Below are 12,736 nucleotides of genomic sequence, written 5' to 3' on the forward strand. Positions count from 1 at the left end.
AGACAGAGTCTCACTCTGTCGCCCAGGCTGGAGTGCAGTAGTGCGATCTTGGCTCACTGCAAGCTCCACCTCCTGGGTTCACACCATTCTCCTGCCTCAGCCTCCCAAGTAGCTGGGACTATGGGCACCCGCCACCACGCCCGGCTTATTTATTTATGTATTTATTTATTTGTATTTTTGGTAGAGACGGGGTTTCACTATATTAGCCAGGATGGTCTCGATCTCCTGACCTCGTGATCCGCCCGCTTTGGCCTCCCAAAATGCTGGGATTACAGGCATGAGCCACAGTGCCTGGCCCCTCATCAGCATTTCATATGGGGCTTCATCTCCCTGCACCCCACTCCTGACACCTCACACTGGCCCCAGGCCACCTCCCAGGTCATCTGCACCCACTCCCACCCTGGGAGCCACCCACTAGGGCCCCGGAGGTGGTGTCTCCCCACCTTCCCAGCTGTGATCCAAGGCCTGTGCTTGTCTGCAGGCCAGCCTGCCACACTCAGCCCCAGGAGCCTAGTCGAAGCCCAGGGGTCGGGGAGTGCCCTGCCCCGGGCAGGGTCTGTAGTGTGCACCCAAACCCTGGGCAGTTCCATGCTCCGGGTAAGACAAGCCTGGTGAGGCTTGGCCTGAGGGAGGCTCCTCAGGGATAGTCCCCATGGGCTGCCGCTGGGGCCCACCTGACCACTCCTGTCCTCTGCCAGGGGACAGCACCCCCTGGAGTGGGCCTGGCCAGGAGCCCAGGAGGCACCAGCCCCTGGGGACAAGGACAGCGAGGACACGGGGGTGGTGCGAGACTGCGAGGGCACAGATGCCAGGCCCTACTGCAAGGTGTTGCTGCTGCGTGAGGTGCACGCCAACGACACAGGCAGCTACATCTGCTACTACAAGTACATCAAGGCCCGCATCGAGGGCACCACGGCCGCCAGCTCCTACGTGTTCGTGAGAGGTGAGACTTGGAGGCAGGCCAGGCTAGGGCAGGGTCCCGGGCAGCTGGGGCCCACACCACCCCCAGCCTGTGGACCCCGGGATGGCAAGAGGAGAGAATGGGGCCCCACCTGCTCCAGCAGGTGGCTGGTTCAGGACCAGCACCGCCCAGCCCCATGGAGCCCTCCCCTAGCCTGGCCGCCACATCACTTCCCCAATACCTTGCTCCCTCTCCATAGACTTCGAGCAGCCATTCATCAACAAGCCTGACACGCTCCTGGTCAACAGGAAAGACGCCATGTGGGTGCCCTGTCTGGTGTCCATCCCTGGCCTCAACGTCACGCTGCGCTCGGTACGGCCCCACCCCCACCCCGGGATCCGACCCTCCAGTCCACCCCAGGAAAGGCAGCTGCCCGTCTGGCCAGGAGCAAGGGACAGCTGGTCACTGATGGTGGCCTTGTCCCTCCAGCAAAGCTCGGTGCTGTGGCCAGACGGGCAGGAGGTGGTGTGGGATGACCGGCGGGGCATGCGGGTGTCCACACCGCTGCTGCGCGAGGCCCTGTACCTGCAGTGCGAGACCACCTGGGGGGACCAGGACTTCCTTTCCAACCCCTTCCTCGTGCACATCACAGGTAACCGGGCTGTGTTCCATTCACAGTAGCAGGGCTGTCACTGCCTCGCTGGCCTCAGTGGGTGTCGTCCTGTGAGGGGGTGGGAATCACTGTGCGTGTGTCAACAGGCAACGAGCTCTATGACATCCAGCTGTTGCCCAAGAAGTCGCTGGAGCTGCTGGTAGGGGAGAAGCTGGTCCTGAACTGCACCGTGTGGGCTGAGTTCAACTCGGGTGTCACCTTCGACTGGGACTACCCAGGGAAGCAGGTGAGGTCAGCAGCCCTGCCAGGCTGTCCTGTCCCCAGGAGTCCCTGCCACTGTCCAGCACACACTGAGCCTCTGTGTGGAGGATGTGTGGACCCAGGCCTGCCCCAGGTGCCCCAGTCTGATGGGCAAGTGTTCCGCCCAAAGACGACTCAGGGCCTGGGTCCAAGGCTTCTGGAGCCACCGCTGGCTGGGCTGGGAGGGGTGCCTTTGGTGGGGTAGCTGTGCAGGAACCCGCTGCTGATGCGGGGCTTCCCTGGGTGCGGGCAGGCAGAGCGGGGTAAGTGGGTACCCGAGCGACGCTCCCAGCAGACCCACACAGAGCTCTCCAGCATCCTGACCATCCACAACGTCAGCCAGCACGACCTGGGCTCGTACGTGTGCGAGGCCAACAACGGCATCCAGCGGTTTCGGGAGAGCACCGAGGTCATTGTGCATGGTATGGCATGGGTGGGTCAGGGTCAGGCGCCATTAAGCCTGGGAAACAAGGGTCCTTGTGCCATGTGGGCCTGGGCCCCGAGCTCATGGTGCACGTGAGCATTCGGGGGTCCAGCCAGAGGGAAGGGAGGGCCATGAGCGGAGGAGCTGCCCAGCTCCTGCACCTGCCCAGCTCCTGCATGGCCAGCCCCAGTCTGCAGGTGTCTGGCTGCTGGGGCTGCAGGGGCCATGGGGGGAATCCCTGGTCAGTCAACGACGGGTCAGTCCTGGATTTACACTGACTTCTCCTGTCTGGCAGAAAAGCCCTTCATCAGCGTCGAGTGGCTCAAAGGACCCATCCTGGAGGCCACGGCAGGAGACGAGCTGGTGAAGCTGCCTGTGAAGCTGGCGGCGTACCCTCCACCCGAGTTCCAATGGTAACAGCCCTGGCTCCCCCTGACCCCGCCGCTACCCTTCCAAGCCAAGGGGCAAAACAGACCACGGGGGAGGAAGGGCAGCGTCCTCGCCATCAGGACCTGCACGCTGAGACCAGGCATGGCAGGAGCCTCTCTCAGGAGACCTCCCAGGGAGCCCACCCGTAATGTGGTATTCCAGATGGAGGGTCTATCTGCATTCCTGCCACACTGGGAAAGGTTTCAGTACCAGCCTTCTGTTCCATGTGGGTGTGGTGGGCACATGAGGGGCTTTTCCTAACTGCCTCCTGACGGCTGGATGCCTCTCTGCCCTGCAGAGTCTCCAGGGCCTGCCCTGAAGCAGTGGCTTAGCGTTCCCTATGCCTCCTTCTAATGAGGTTGCCTCTCCCAGGACCCGCCTGTCCAGAAATGTGGAGATGCCACAGGGAGCTGACAGATTGTCTGGGCTGGGCCTGTGCCATATGGCCGTGAGCAAGAAAGCTTCCAGGAGGTCAGCAGGCTGCTGGAGTCCCCGCAGACCCCCAGTCTGCAAGCTGACTGAGGCTACCCTGCAATGTGCCGAGGCCCAGGGAAGGGATGCCTCAGGGGTGGCTCTGCCTCTGCTGGCTGCTCCCTGCAGGCTCTGGGGGGGCGGGGCATGGCACCCCTCACAAACATATCCTCAGGCCGTCTGAGTAATCCACATGGCTCACCCATGGTCAGTCACACTTTGAGTCCCCATTGCATAGATGAGGAAGCAGAGGCCAAGAAAGGGTATTCGTAACTGACCCCCAAGTCCCCAGGAGGGGTCTCTGCTCTGAGCTAGCCCAGGAGCCTCCTCCTTTTCAGCCTGGGCACCTCCCTCCTGGCAGGGCAACTCTTCCTGGAGCTGGGCAAGCAGAGGCCCAGGGTTTCCTCAGCCAGGGCCCCCTGCACTGGCTGGGGGCTGGTCTGTCCTGGGAAGGCCCAGGGTGTCCTGGCCCTGAGCCCAGTGTGACCCTCCCACTGAGGACACAGACTTTGGTGTCCGTCCAAGGCACCTGGTCAATGCCAAAGCCCTTGGGGCAGAATCCTGAGGGCACTGGCAGATCCTGGAGCCTCACTCACAGGTGCAGCTCCTGGAGACTCCTGGGCCCTGTCCCCCACCCTCCAAGGCCAGCAGGACGGAGCCTGCTCTGGGCAGGTGGCAGCTCTGTTGCATCCAGGGTCTACCTGATCCTCAGGCAGCTGCCTCTCAGAACATCTTTCCAGGATCACTCCTGCCACATCTGGTCTTCTTCCTATGGCACCCACCCAGCCTTCCTGTGGTGCCCACCCTTCCTATGGCACCATCACGTGCCAATGGCAAGCAGTGACTGGGTGGATGGTCTGGCAAACACACAGACAGACTGGTCCTTGGCTTCTGAAGCACCCATAGTATATCCAGCACGCTGCTGGCACTGTCCGAGTTAAACCTCATGACAGTTGCAAGGTGCATGTCATCTCCTCCACTGAGGCAATGAAAGGGTCTCAGATCTGGCAAGTGGCAGACTCGGGACCAGAGCCACGCAGACAGCACCACCTCAGTTCCGCCCCTGCCCGGCCCTGCCTCACTCTGTGACCCCAGGCCAGGCAGCTCCCCTCTGGGTCCCTGCTGTGGTGTCCCAGTTGAGATCAGGTCCCTGCATCCCCTTCTCTCTTGGTCTCTGCCCAAGGGCTATGCCTTTACCGGGCCACACTGCGGTGTCTCTCTGGTCTACCACACTCAGCACCGGGGCAGGCACCTGTCCAAAGGAGGAGTATCTCCATACAGAGTCCAGGCCACAGAGATAGGTTCCTGTCGGGGCTCCAGCACATCCTCTGGGGCTGAGACATCTGCTTCCTCACGTGTGCAGCAGACATGTAGGGAGCTGGGTGCAACTCTGTAGGAGGCAGCCCTGCCCTCGTGGGGCTCCCAACCCGGGGGAAGATGGGCAGTCAATAGACACAGCAAGGCAGGGGCAGGCCACAGCATAGGATAGGCAGGAAGGCTGCACACCCCCACCCAAATGAAGGAGGCAGGGAGCCCTGCAGATTCCTGGCTACAGAAATGAGTGTCCCAGCGAGGCGGGCAGTGAGAGACAGGCCTTGGGGTGGGGGGTGGACAGCAAGAAGGCCACGTGTCTGGAGGGGCCACACACATGGCAAGGAGCTAGACTACTCACAGGGACTGCGTCTCCACTCCTTCAGATGTCTGTAAGAAAGAGGACAGGGTCTCCAGGCCTGCCACATCTGGGCGCCCACCCAGCCTTCCTGTGGCGCCCACCCAGCCTTCCTGTGATGCCCGCCCTTCCTATGGCACCATCACATGTCAATGGCGAGCAGTGACTGGGCGGATGGTCTAGCAAACACACAGACGGGCTGGGTGGAGGAGCCAGGTGTGTGGGATCCTCCTGGGCTGGGCTGGGCAAGCCTGGCCGAAGAAGGCTGTCTGCAGCCACAGGTAGGGAGAGCGAAGGCGGCTGCCCCAGCAGTGACATGGTCATCTCGCTACTTGTGGAGAGATCACAGAGCCTTTGGGGCAAGGCAGGCTACTGCAGACCTCAGTGACCGATGACCCTGAGCCGGCCGCCTGACACGGTTGTCACATCTGGGAGATGCAGCCTGGAGATAACTCCAGGGACTTAGGCCTTCCCCTCGCAGACCAGTGTCTCCCGCCCTACCTTGCACTCCTGCCAGCCCCTCCCTCCTCCTGACAGTGTATTTGGGGTCGGGGGCTGGGGGTGCCAGAATGAGGTTGGGGCTGAGGTGGGATCTGCACGGGCCCTGACCTCCCTTCCCTGGCCAGGTACAAGGATGGAAAGGCACTGTCCGGGCGCCACAGTCCACATGCCCTAGTGCTCAAGGAGGTGACAGAGGCCAGCACGGGCATCTACACCCTTGCCTTGTGGAACTCCGCTGCTGGCCTCAGACGCAACATCAGCCTGGAGCTGGTGGTGAATGGTAGGCCAGGGATGGGAGAGCACACAGGTGGGTGGTGGGCGGCGTGGCATTGGAGGCCAGCTGACCGGCCATCTGCTGTGCCCCCAGTGCCCCCCCACATACACGAGAAGGAGGCCTCCTCCCCCAGCATCTACTCACGCCACAGCCGCCAGGCCCTCACCTGCACAGCCTATGGCGTGCCCCTGCCCCTCAGCATCCATTGGCACTGGCGGCCCTGGACACCCTGCAAGATGTCTGCCCAGCGTAGTCTGTGAGTACGGCTCCTATCTGCAGGGCCCAGGCCCCCTGCACAGCCACAGCCCCCGCCCCCAGCCTTGGCCGTGAGGAACCCTCTTTATGGCGCCCCTCACCACCCAGGCCTTCCCTGTACCCCTCCCCAGGGCCCTGCTCTGAACTTGAACCCTACCTTCAGCTATAGCCAATCCCTGGCCTCACCTCGCCTGAGTGAGGCTCAGAGCCTCCCTTGCACCCCTCCTCCACCAGCTGGCCAGGCCGGACAAAGGATGGGTCCGGCCCCCACCCGCCTCCCTCAAGAGCGAAGACCTCTGGACACATAATTGCATCATCTGGAGGGAGGAGGAAGCACGTGCCTCTGAGCACCCAGCAGGACACCTCCAGTGGGGCAGGGGTCTGGGAGGATGTTATCTGAGCCTCTGGGATGGTTGCACTGAGCCCCATGGCTCACCATGTGTGCTCACGTGCCTCAGCTCATCTGTGCAGCACTCACATCACCCCCTATAGACAGGGAAACAGGGCAGAGAAGGGAGACAGCTCTCCCAGGGGCACAGCTGTAAGCAACAGGACCAACCCGCCTGCTGAGCCACGCTCCCCTCGCCCACCTGCTGGGCCACGCTCCCCTCCCCCACCTGCTGGGCCACGCTCCCATCCCCACCTGCTGAGCCACGCTCCCCTCCACTGAGCAGGATGCCAGCAGGACAGATGGATTTCACAGGACACTTAGACGAGCAGGGGATGAGAGGAGGGCACCCAGGTGGGCAGGGCTTGAAGGCACTAGGGAGCCAGCGAAGGGTGTTGAGGAGTGGAGACATGGCTCAGGTTTTCCTTTTAGCAAGAGATCCTAGTGTCAAACTGGGGCGGGATCGGAGTTGAGAACCTAGATGGGAGATGAGGGTGGCCCCACCGGCTGTGGCTCTGCTGTGGTCAGTGGGGGTGGCTCAGTAAGGGTGGCCTGAGCCGGCCCCAAATGTCCAAGGTTCATAGGTATCTTTCTAGATCATGTGGCCTGCAGCTCGCTGCCAGCACCTCCAAATGTCCTTCCTTCTGGGTGTGCCACCTTTATGCTCTGTGCCAAGTGATGGAGCCCTTCAGGGAGTCCCTGCTCAGCTCCTCCACAGGGGCAGATAGGAGCCTCCCTTGGGGCCCTGAGGCCACCCCCCAATCCTGGCAGGAGGCCAGGGCTGCTGGGGTGCACACGCAGCCCAGAGGGAGGCCGCAGCTCCTAAAGCAGGAGAGAGGGAGAGGCTGGGCAGAGACGCCTCCTGGGGCAGAATGGGACTGTGCTGCCCCTGCAGCCATGAGGGCAGATCCAAGGTGGCCTCTGCAGGAAGGAGCAAGAGAAGTGGGACAGGGTGCGCATGTGCACGAGGGGCAGTGGACACAGGAAGGTGGTGTCGGCAGCCTGTGTAGGAGGGGTTGCCGGGTCCTGAGCCTGAAGGGTGGGAGACAGAGCTCCAGAAACAGGCCGGGCACGGTGGCTCACGCCTATAATCCCAGCACTTTGGGAGGCCAAGGCAGGCGGATCACCTGAGGTCAGGGGTTTGAGACCAGCTGACCAACATGGAGAAACCTTGTCTCTAATAAAAATACAAAAAAATTAGACGGGCGTGGTGGCACACGCCTGTAATCCCAGCTACTTGGGAGGCTGAGGCAGGAGAATCACTTGAACCCAAGAGGTGGAGGTTTCAGTGAGCCGAGATCATGCCATTGCACTCCAGCCTGGGCATTAAGAGTGAAACTCCATCTCAAAAGAAAAGAAAAGAAAAGAAACAAAGTCCCCTTCCCATCTCCCTCACTCAGGCCCAAGGGCCAGCCTCGCCCACCACCCCGTATGAGAAGGTGACTGGGTATGACAAGGGCTTGACCCCGCCCCCGAAGTGGCCCTTCCTGCCTGTATCCCTGAGCTGCCCTTGCCTCTTCTGGTTCTGGCAGCCGGCGGCGGCAGCAGCGAGACCTCATGCCACAGTGCCGCGACTGGAGGGCAGTGACCACACAGGACGCCGTGAACCCCATCGAGAGCCTGGACACCTGGACCGAGTTTGTGGAGGGGAAGAATAAGGTACAGGCCAGCCCGTACTGCTGAGTGCCCAGGGAGAAGGAGAAGGGAGGAGGGAGAGGCCACTACTGCTGTGTGGTTTCCACCTGGCTTCCAGAGTGCTGGGCAGAGCGGCCGAGAGCGGGTGACCTTCCTGCAGTCTGTAGGCCTCGGCCACCCTGCCTGCAGAAAGGTCAGAGGGCCAGCCTCCGGCTTTGTGATGGAGGGTGAACCTCCGGCGGCTTCCCAGACAAGGAAGCTGAGATGCAAGGCCACCTGGCCGGGCCATGAACCCCTGAGGCCCGCAGGCCCCAGGGCCAGGAGGGGACAGGGCTGGAGGCTGACCAGGTCTGCACAGAGGGCTGTTGAGCTGCTGGCGCGGCCTGGGGGCAACGCCGAGAAGGGGGTACTGAACAAAGGCACCTACTTCCTCCAGTCACTTCCTGTTTTCCTACACACCTCCAGAGCCTCTTCCTGTTCCAGTCCTGGACAGGAAGTGCCCAGCTGGGGGTGGAGTGGGGGTGGGGGTCTTTGGATGGTAGGCAGGGCCTATGGCCCTCCCTCCTCCCTGTGTCTCAGGCTTCCTACTCCCTGGGGCCTCGGTCCTTCTGGGACCCATCCCCACCCCTCGCAGTAACCCTGGACCCAGGGGTTGCTGTTGTGGACAGTCCTGGGCTGAGGAGGGCATCTCACAGGGATCTCGGCAAGCAGCGACTGGGTTGGGCCTGACCCCATCCAGAAGTGACTGGCCTTTGCTGTGACCACAGCCTGAATTCTCACCCTGGCTTGGACTGACCCTGGTGCCCCCTCAGCTTAGCCACAGACTGAGCCCAGTCCCGGCCAGAGGTCTCTCTGGTCCTGCCAAAGGCTGCCCTGTGACGTCACCGCAGCCTAGGCCAGCAGTCCCATGCACTGTCCCTTGACTTTTCTGGGCAGCTGCCTCCCTCTGCTGCCCAGGGGCCTTCTCTTCCCTGCCTCACCATCCCTGGTCCTGTGAGTTTCGGTCTTCTCCAGTCCAAAGCCTCAGTTTCCCCCATGACTGTGGTGGGCACAGCGATCTTCTTGCAGAAGGGGAGGGCCCAGGTTGGGAGAACTTGGGCAGGAAATAGATCCTTTTGCCTGTGCTCTCCCAGACCGTGAGCAAGCTGGTGATCCAGAATGCCAACGTGTCCGCCATGTACAAGTGTGTGGTCTCCAACAAGGTGGGCCAGGATGAGCGGCTCATCTACTTCTATGTGACCAGTGAGTGACCAGACCATCGCGGGCAGGCCTGGGTAGAGGGTCAGGAGGGGGCAGATTTGGGCACATTGAGTTTCTGGGGTCCGTGGGGCACCCAGGAGAGAGATCCAAGGCCCACCAGTTGTAGACAGGAAAAATAGATTTGAGGGTCACCAGCATAGGGCCTGGGTGCTGGTGCACTGGGATGGAATGGTGTCCTCCATCCCCAACCCTGAGGTTCCTCCCTCAAGGATGCCCTTGGCTCACTGCAGCTCCTCCTAGCTATACCCACTCCCACTCTCCCCTTCCCAAGCCCTGGGACCTTGTGAGTCACATGTGAATTTTGCTCTGGGGAGAAGGTCTGTGGTTTACTCGGATTTTCAAATGTGCTAGTGACCTCAGGAGAGCTGAGCCCAGGAGATGACGCCACTAGGTCCCAGAATGTAAATCAGGGCACCAGCAGAGAAATGGAGCCCCAGAGAACACCTGGGGGCTGGGGAGGCCACAGGAGCCTCACCAGAAGGGACCAGAGGGGCAAAAGGAAATGGGCGCATGGCACTGGGAAAAGCCAGGGAAGACACTGTTTCAAGCTGAACATGGGATGGGCCATGGCAAGCTTCAAGAGAGAATGAGGGCTCAAGTCTCACTGAGTGGTGTCACGGAACTCCTGATGACCTGGGCTTCTCGGGGGTGGGAGCAAGCAGTCCAGCTGGGGCTCCTCCAGGAGACAGAGAGAGAGGGAAGGACGCAGGAGACCCCGGGGCGGCAGGTGGATGGGTGAGCAAACTCCCAGGGCAGTGTCACGGGGCTTCTTCCTCCCTCCACAGCCATCCCCGACGGCTTCAGCATCGAATCCAAGCCATCCGAGGAGCTACTAGAGGGCCAGCCCGTGCTCCTGAGCTGCCAAGCCGACAGCTACAAGTACGAGCATCTGCGCTGGTACCGCCTCAACCTGTCCACGCTGCACGATGCGCACGGGAACCCGCTGCTGCTCGACTGCAAGAACGTGCATCTGTTCGCCACTCCTCTGGCCGCCAGCCTGGAGGAGGTGGCGCCTGGGGCGCGCCACGCCACGCTCAGCCTGAGTATCCCCCGCGTCGCGCCCGAGCATGAGGGCCACTATGTGTGCGAAGTGCAAGACCGGCGCAGCCATGACAAGCACTGCCATAAGAAGTACCTGTCGGTGCAGGGTGAGGCTGGCCGCGGGGAGGGCGGGGACGCGCTCTCTTCTAGCCGAATCTGTCTCTGACTTTGCCCCGGCGTGGCTCGCCCCTGGGAGGTCTATTCACAGCCCTGGCCTGCAGGAGCGCCCCCTCCTGACTCTCCGCCTCCCCCTGCGGAGGCGCTCCGCGCTCCTGCCGGGCGCACAAACCCTGAGTCCAGCTTTCAGGGATCCTTCCCTCCCTCTGCTCCCAGCCCAAAGAGGGTCCTCCTGCTAAGTGCAACTCCACTTAGTTCCTTCTCAACCCCTGCCCCCAGCCCTGGAAGCCCCTCGGCTCACGCAGAACTTGACCGACCTCCTGGTGAACGTAAGCGACTCCCTGGAGATGCAGTGCTTGGTGGCCGGAGCGCACGCGCCCAGCATCGTGTGGTACAAAGACGAGAGGCTGCTGGAGGAAAAGTCTGGTAGGGAGGATGGCCCGGGCGAAGGGCAGGTCCGGAGGCCCGCGAGGCCAACGACCCCAAACCCAGGTGGACCCCGCACCTCCACCCCACCCCCTGCAGGAGTCGACTTGGCGGACTCCAACCAGAAGCTTAGCATCCAGCGCGTGCGCGAGGAGGATGCGGGACGCTATCTGTGCAGCGTGTGCAACGCCAAGGGCTGCGTCAACTCCTCCGCCAGCGTGGCCGTGGAAGGTCCGGCCTCAGCCTGCACCCCTCAACCCCCTTCCTGCCCCCAATTAGCGCTTCTTGTGGCCACTTCGGGCAAGTCGTGCCCACCAGAAGCGGCGCTGCCTGCAGTGCACCCTCTGCCACACACACACACACACACACACACACGCGCCGGCCCCTTTCTGCCCACGCAGGCTCTGAAGATAAGGGCAGCATGGAGATCGTGATCCTTGTCGGTACCGGGGTCATCGCTGTCTTCTTCTGGGTCCTCCTCCTCCTCATCTTCTGTAACATGAGGAGGGTGAGTGTCCCTCCCCTCTCCTGGTGGGGTCTCTCTCAGGACTCCCCCCTCCTGGCCGCCCTTAAGATAAAGAATAAGGTGCCCGCCCTAGTTGACCTGGCAGCCTTGTTTCCTGGGTAGCCTCCCAGCCCTCCACCGTGGGCTCCAACCCCGCAGAGGTTGTCTGCCTGTTACTCCGTCCCCTCCTTGACTGAGAGCCCCGCAGGACGTGCCATCTGTCCTGAGCAAAGCTCTGCCCCAGCCACAGTGGTATGGCCAAGTCAGTGAGCTGCCCCACTCCTCCCTGTCCCGTCCCCGCAGCCGGCCCACGCAGACATCAAGACGGGCTACCTGTCCATCATCATGGACCCCGGGGAGGTGCCTCTGGAGGAGCAATGCGAATACCTGTCCTACGACGCCAGCCAGTGGGAGTTCCCCCGAGAGAGGCTGCACCTGGGTGAGGCCAGCACCAGCCTGCCCAACCCACACCTCCTGCCCGACCCACCTGCTGCAGGCTGGAGTTCCTGAATCCCTCCATTCTCAAAACTCCCACCAGGAAGGTCTGCCAGGCCTGACCTGCCCCTCTGAGCGTGGGTAACCAGAGCCTTAGCCAGGGTTCCCAGTTCCCAGGCTCCCCGACGTCACCTGCTGCCACCCTGAGCAGGGTGTGTCTGTCACAACTACCCAGGAGGATGCGCGGCTTCCTGTCCACCCTCTCCCTCTCTTCCCGCTGTGGCTCCCACGCTCTTCCTGTTTAGCAGAGAGGCTCCCCACGCTCCTCCTGCTGCCAGGCCTGTCCTCCTGCACCTCTGGGCGGGGCTCCCCTGCTGCCCACCTGTCTCCACCCTCACCCCATACAGCTCACCTGCAACTGGCTCCCTGCCCCGACAGGGAGAGTGCTCGGCTACGGCGCTTTCGGAAAGGTGGTGGAGGCCTCCGCTTTCGGCATCCACAAGGGCAGCAGCTGTGACACCGTGGCCGTGAAAATGCTGAAAGGTGTGGGGTCTGCGGGCGAAAGGGGCAGCCTAGCTAGTGAGGAGCAGCAGCCTGGGTGGGCCGGTGGGACGGCAACTCAGGAAGGGAAACTGAGGCTGGGAGCCAGTCTCATCCGAGATTCTACAGGGAGGCTGCGGGAGTCAGAGCCAAGGTACCACCTGAACCCCCTGCCTCAGTGGGGCCAGCAGCATGTCCTGGGGCCTTGGTACCCCTCCCCGTTCCCAGAGTGCTGGCTGTGCCTTAGCTAAGCAGCCAGTGGCGGGAAAGGGGGACGTGCCCGGATTGGGGCCGACGTGAGGCTTGTGTCCCCTCCAGAGGGCGCCACAGCCAGCGAGCACCGCGCGCTGATGTCGGAGCTCAAGATCCTGATTCACATCGGTAACCACCTCAACGTGGTCAACCTCCTGGGGGCGTGCACCAAGCCCAAGGGTACGGAGCGGGGCGGCCCGCGGGGACGGCGAGACCCTGGGCGCAGGGCGCTGCGGGCGGGAGGGGCTGCAGGGCCAGGGCTGGGAGGCCCGCGGGGCGCAGGGACGAATGCGGAGCGCG

The 12,736-nt window shown here is 62.5% G+C and overlaps 1 protein-coding gene across 5 annotated transcripts in view; it reads left to right on the forward strand.

The window, feature by feature from the left end:
* Positions 1-691: 691 nt before the first annotated feature.
* Positions 692-12,736, forward strand: part of FLT4 (fms related receptor tyrosine kinase 4) — a 25,923-nt gene continuing 13,878 nt past the window's right edge. For 4 of the 5 annotated variants that reach the window (XM_017850248.1, XM_017850250.1, XM_017850249.1 and 1 more), the window contains exons 1-18: positions 692-943; positions 1,161-1,273; positions 1,391-1,553; positions 1,661-1,800; positions 2,068-2,236; positions 2,534-2,651; positions 3,040-3,138; positions 5,434-5,588; positions 5,676-5,838; positions 7,758-7,884; positions 8,994-9,102; positions 9,906-10,268; positions 10,558-10,704; positions 10,804-10,935; positions 11,106-11,212; positions 11,513-11,648; positions 12,083-12,187; positions 12,503-12,616. In XM_017850248.1, coding sequence (XP_017705737.1) covers positions 1,220-1,273; positions 1,391-1,553; positions 1,661-1,800; positions 2,068-2,236; positions 2,534-2,651; positions 3,040-3,138; positions 5,434-5,588; positions 5,676-5,838; positions 7,758-7,884; positions 8,994-9,102; positions 9,906-10,268; positions 10,558-10,704; positions 10,804-10,935; positions 11,106-11,212; positions 11,513-11,648; positions 12,083-12,187; positions 12,503-12,616 — 2,401 coding nt within the window. In that variant the 5' untranslated portion in view covers positions 692-943; positions 1,161-1,219. The remainder of the gene's footprint in view (positions 944-1,160; positions 1,274-1,390; positions 1,554-1,660; positions 1,801-2,067; positions 2,237-2,533; positions 2,652-3,039; positions 3,139-5,433; positions 5,589-5,675; positions 5,839-7,757; positions 7,885-8,993; positions 9,103-9,905; positions 10,269-10,557; positions 10,705-10,803; positions 10,936-11,105; positions 11,213-11,512; positions 11,649-12,082; positions 12,188-12,502; positions 12,617-12,736) is intronic. The other variant, XM_017850247.1, reaches the window with a different exon arrangement.

The sequence above is a fragment of the Rhinopithecus bieti genome, unplaced genomic scaffold (genome assembly GCF_001698545.2).
Source record: "Rhinopithecus bieti isolate Rb0 unplaced genomic scaffold, ASM169854v2 scaffold_33891, whole genome shotgun sequence".
NCBI lineage: Eukaryota > Metazoa > Chordata > Mammalia > Primates > Cercopithecidae > Rhinopithecus > Rhinopithecus bieti.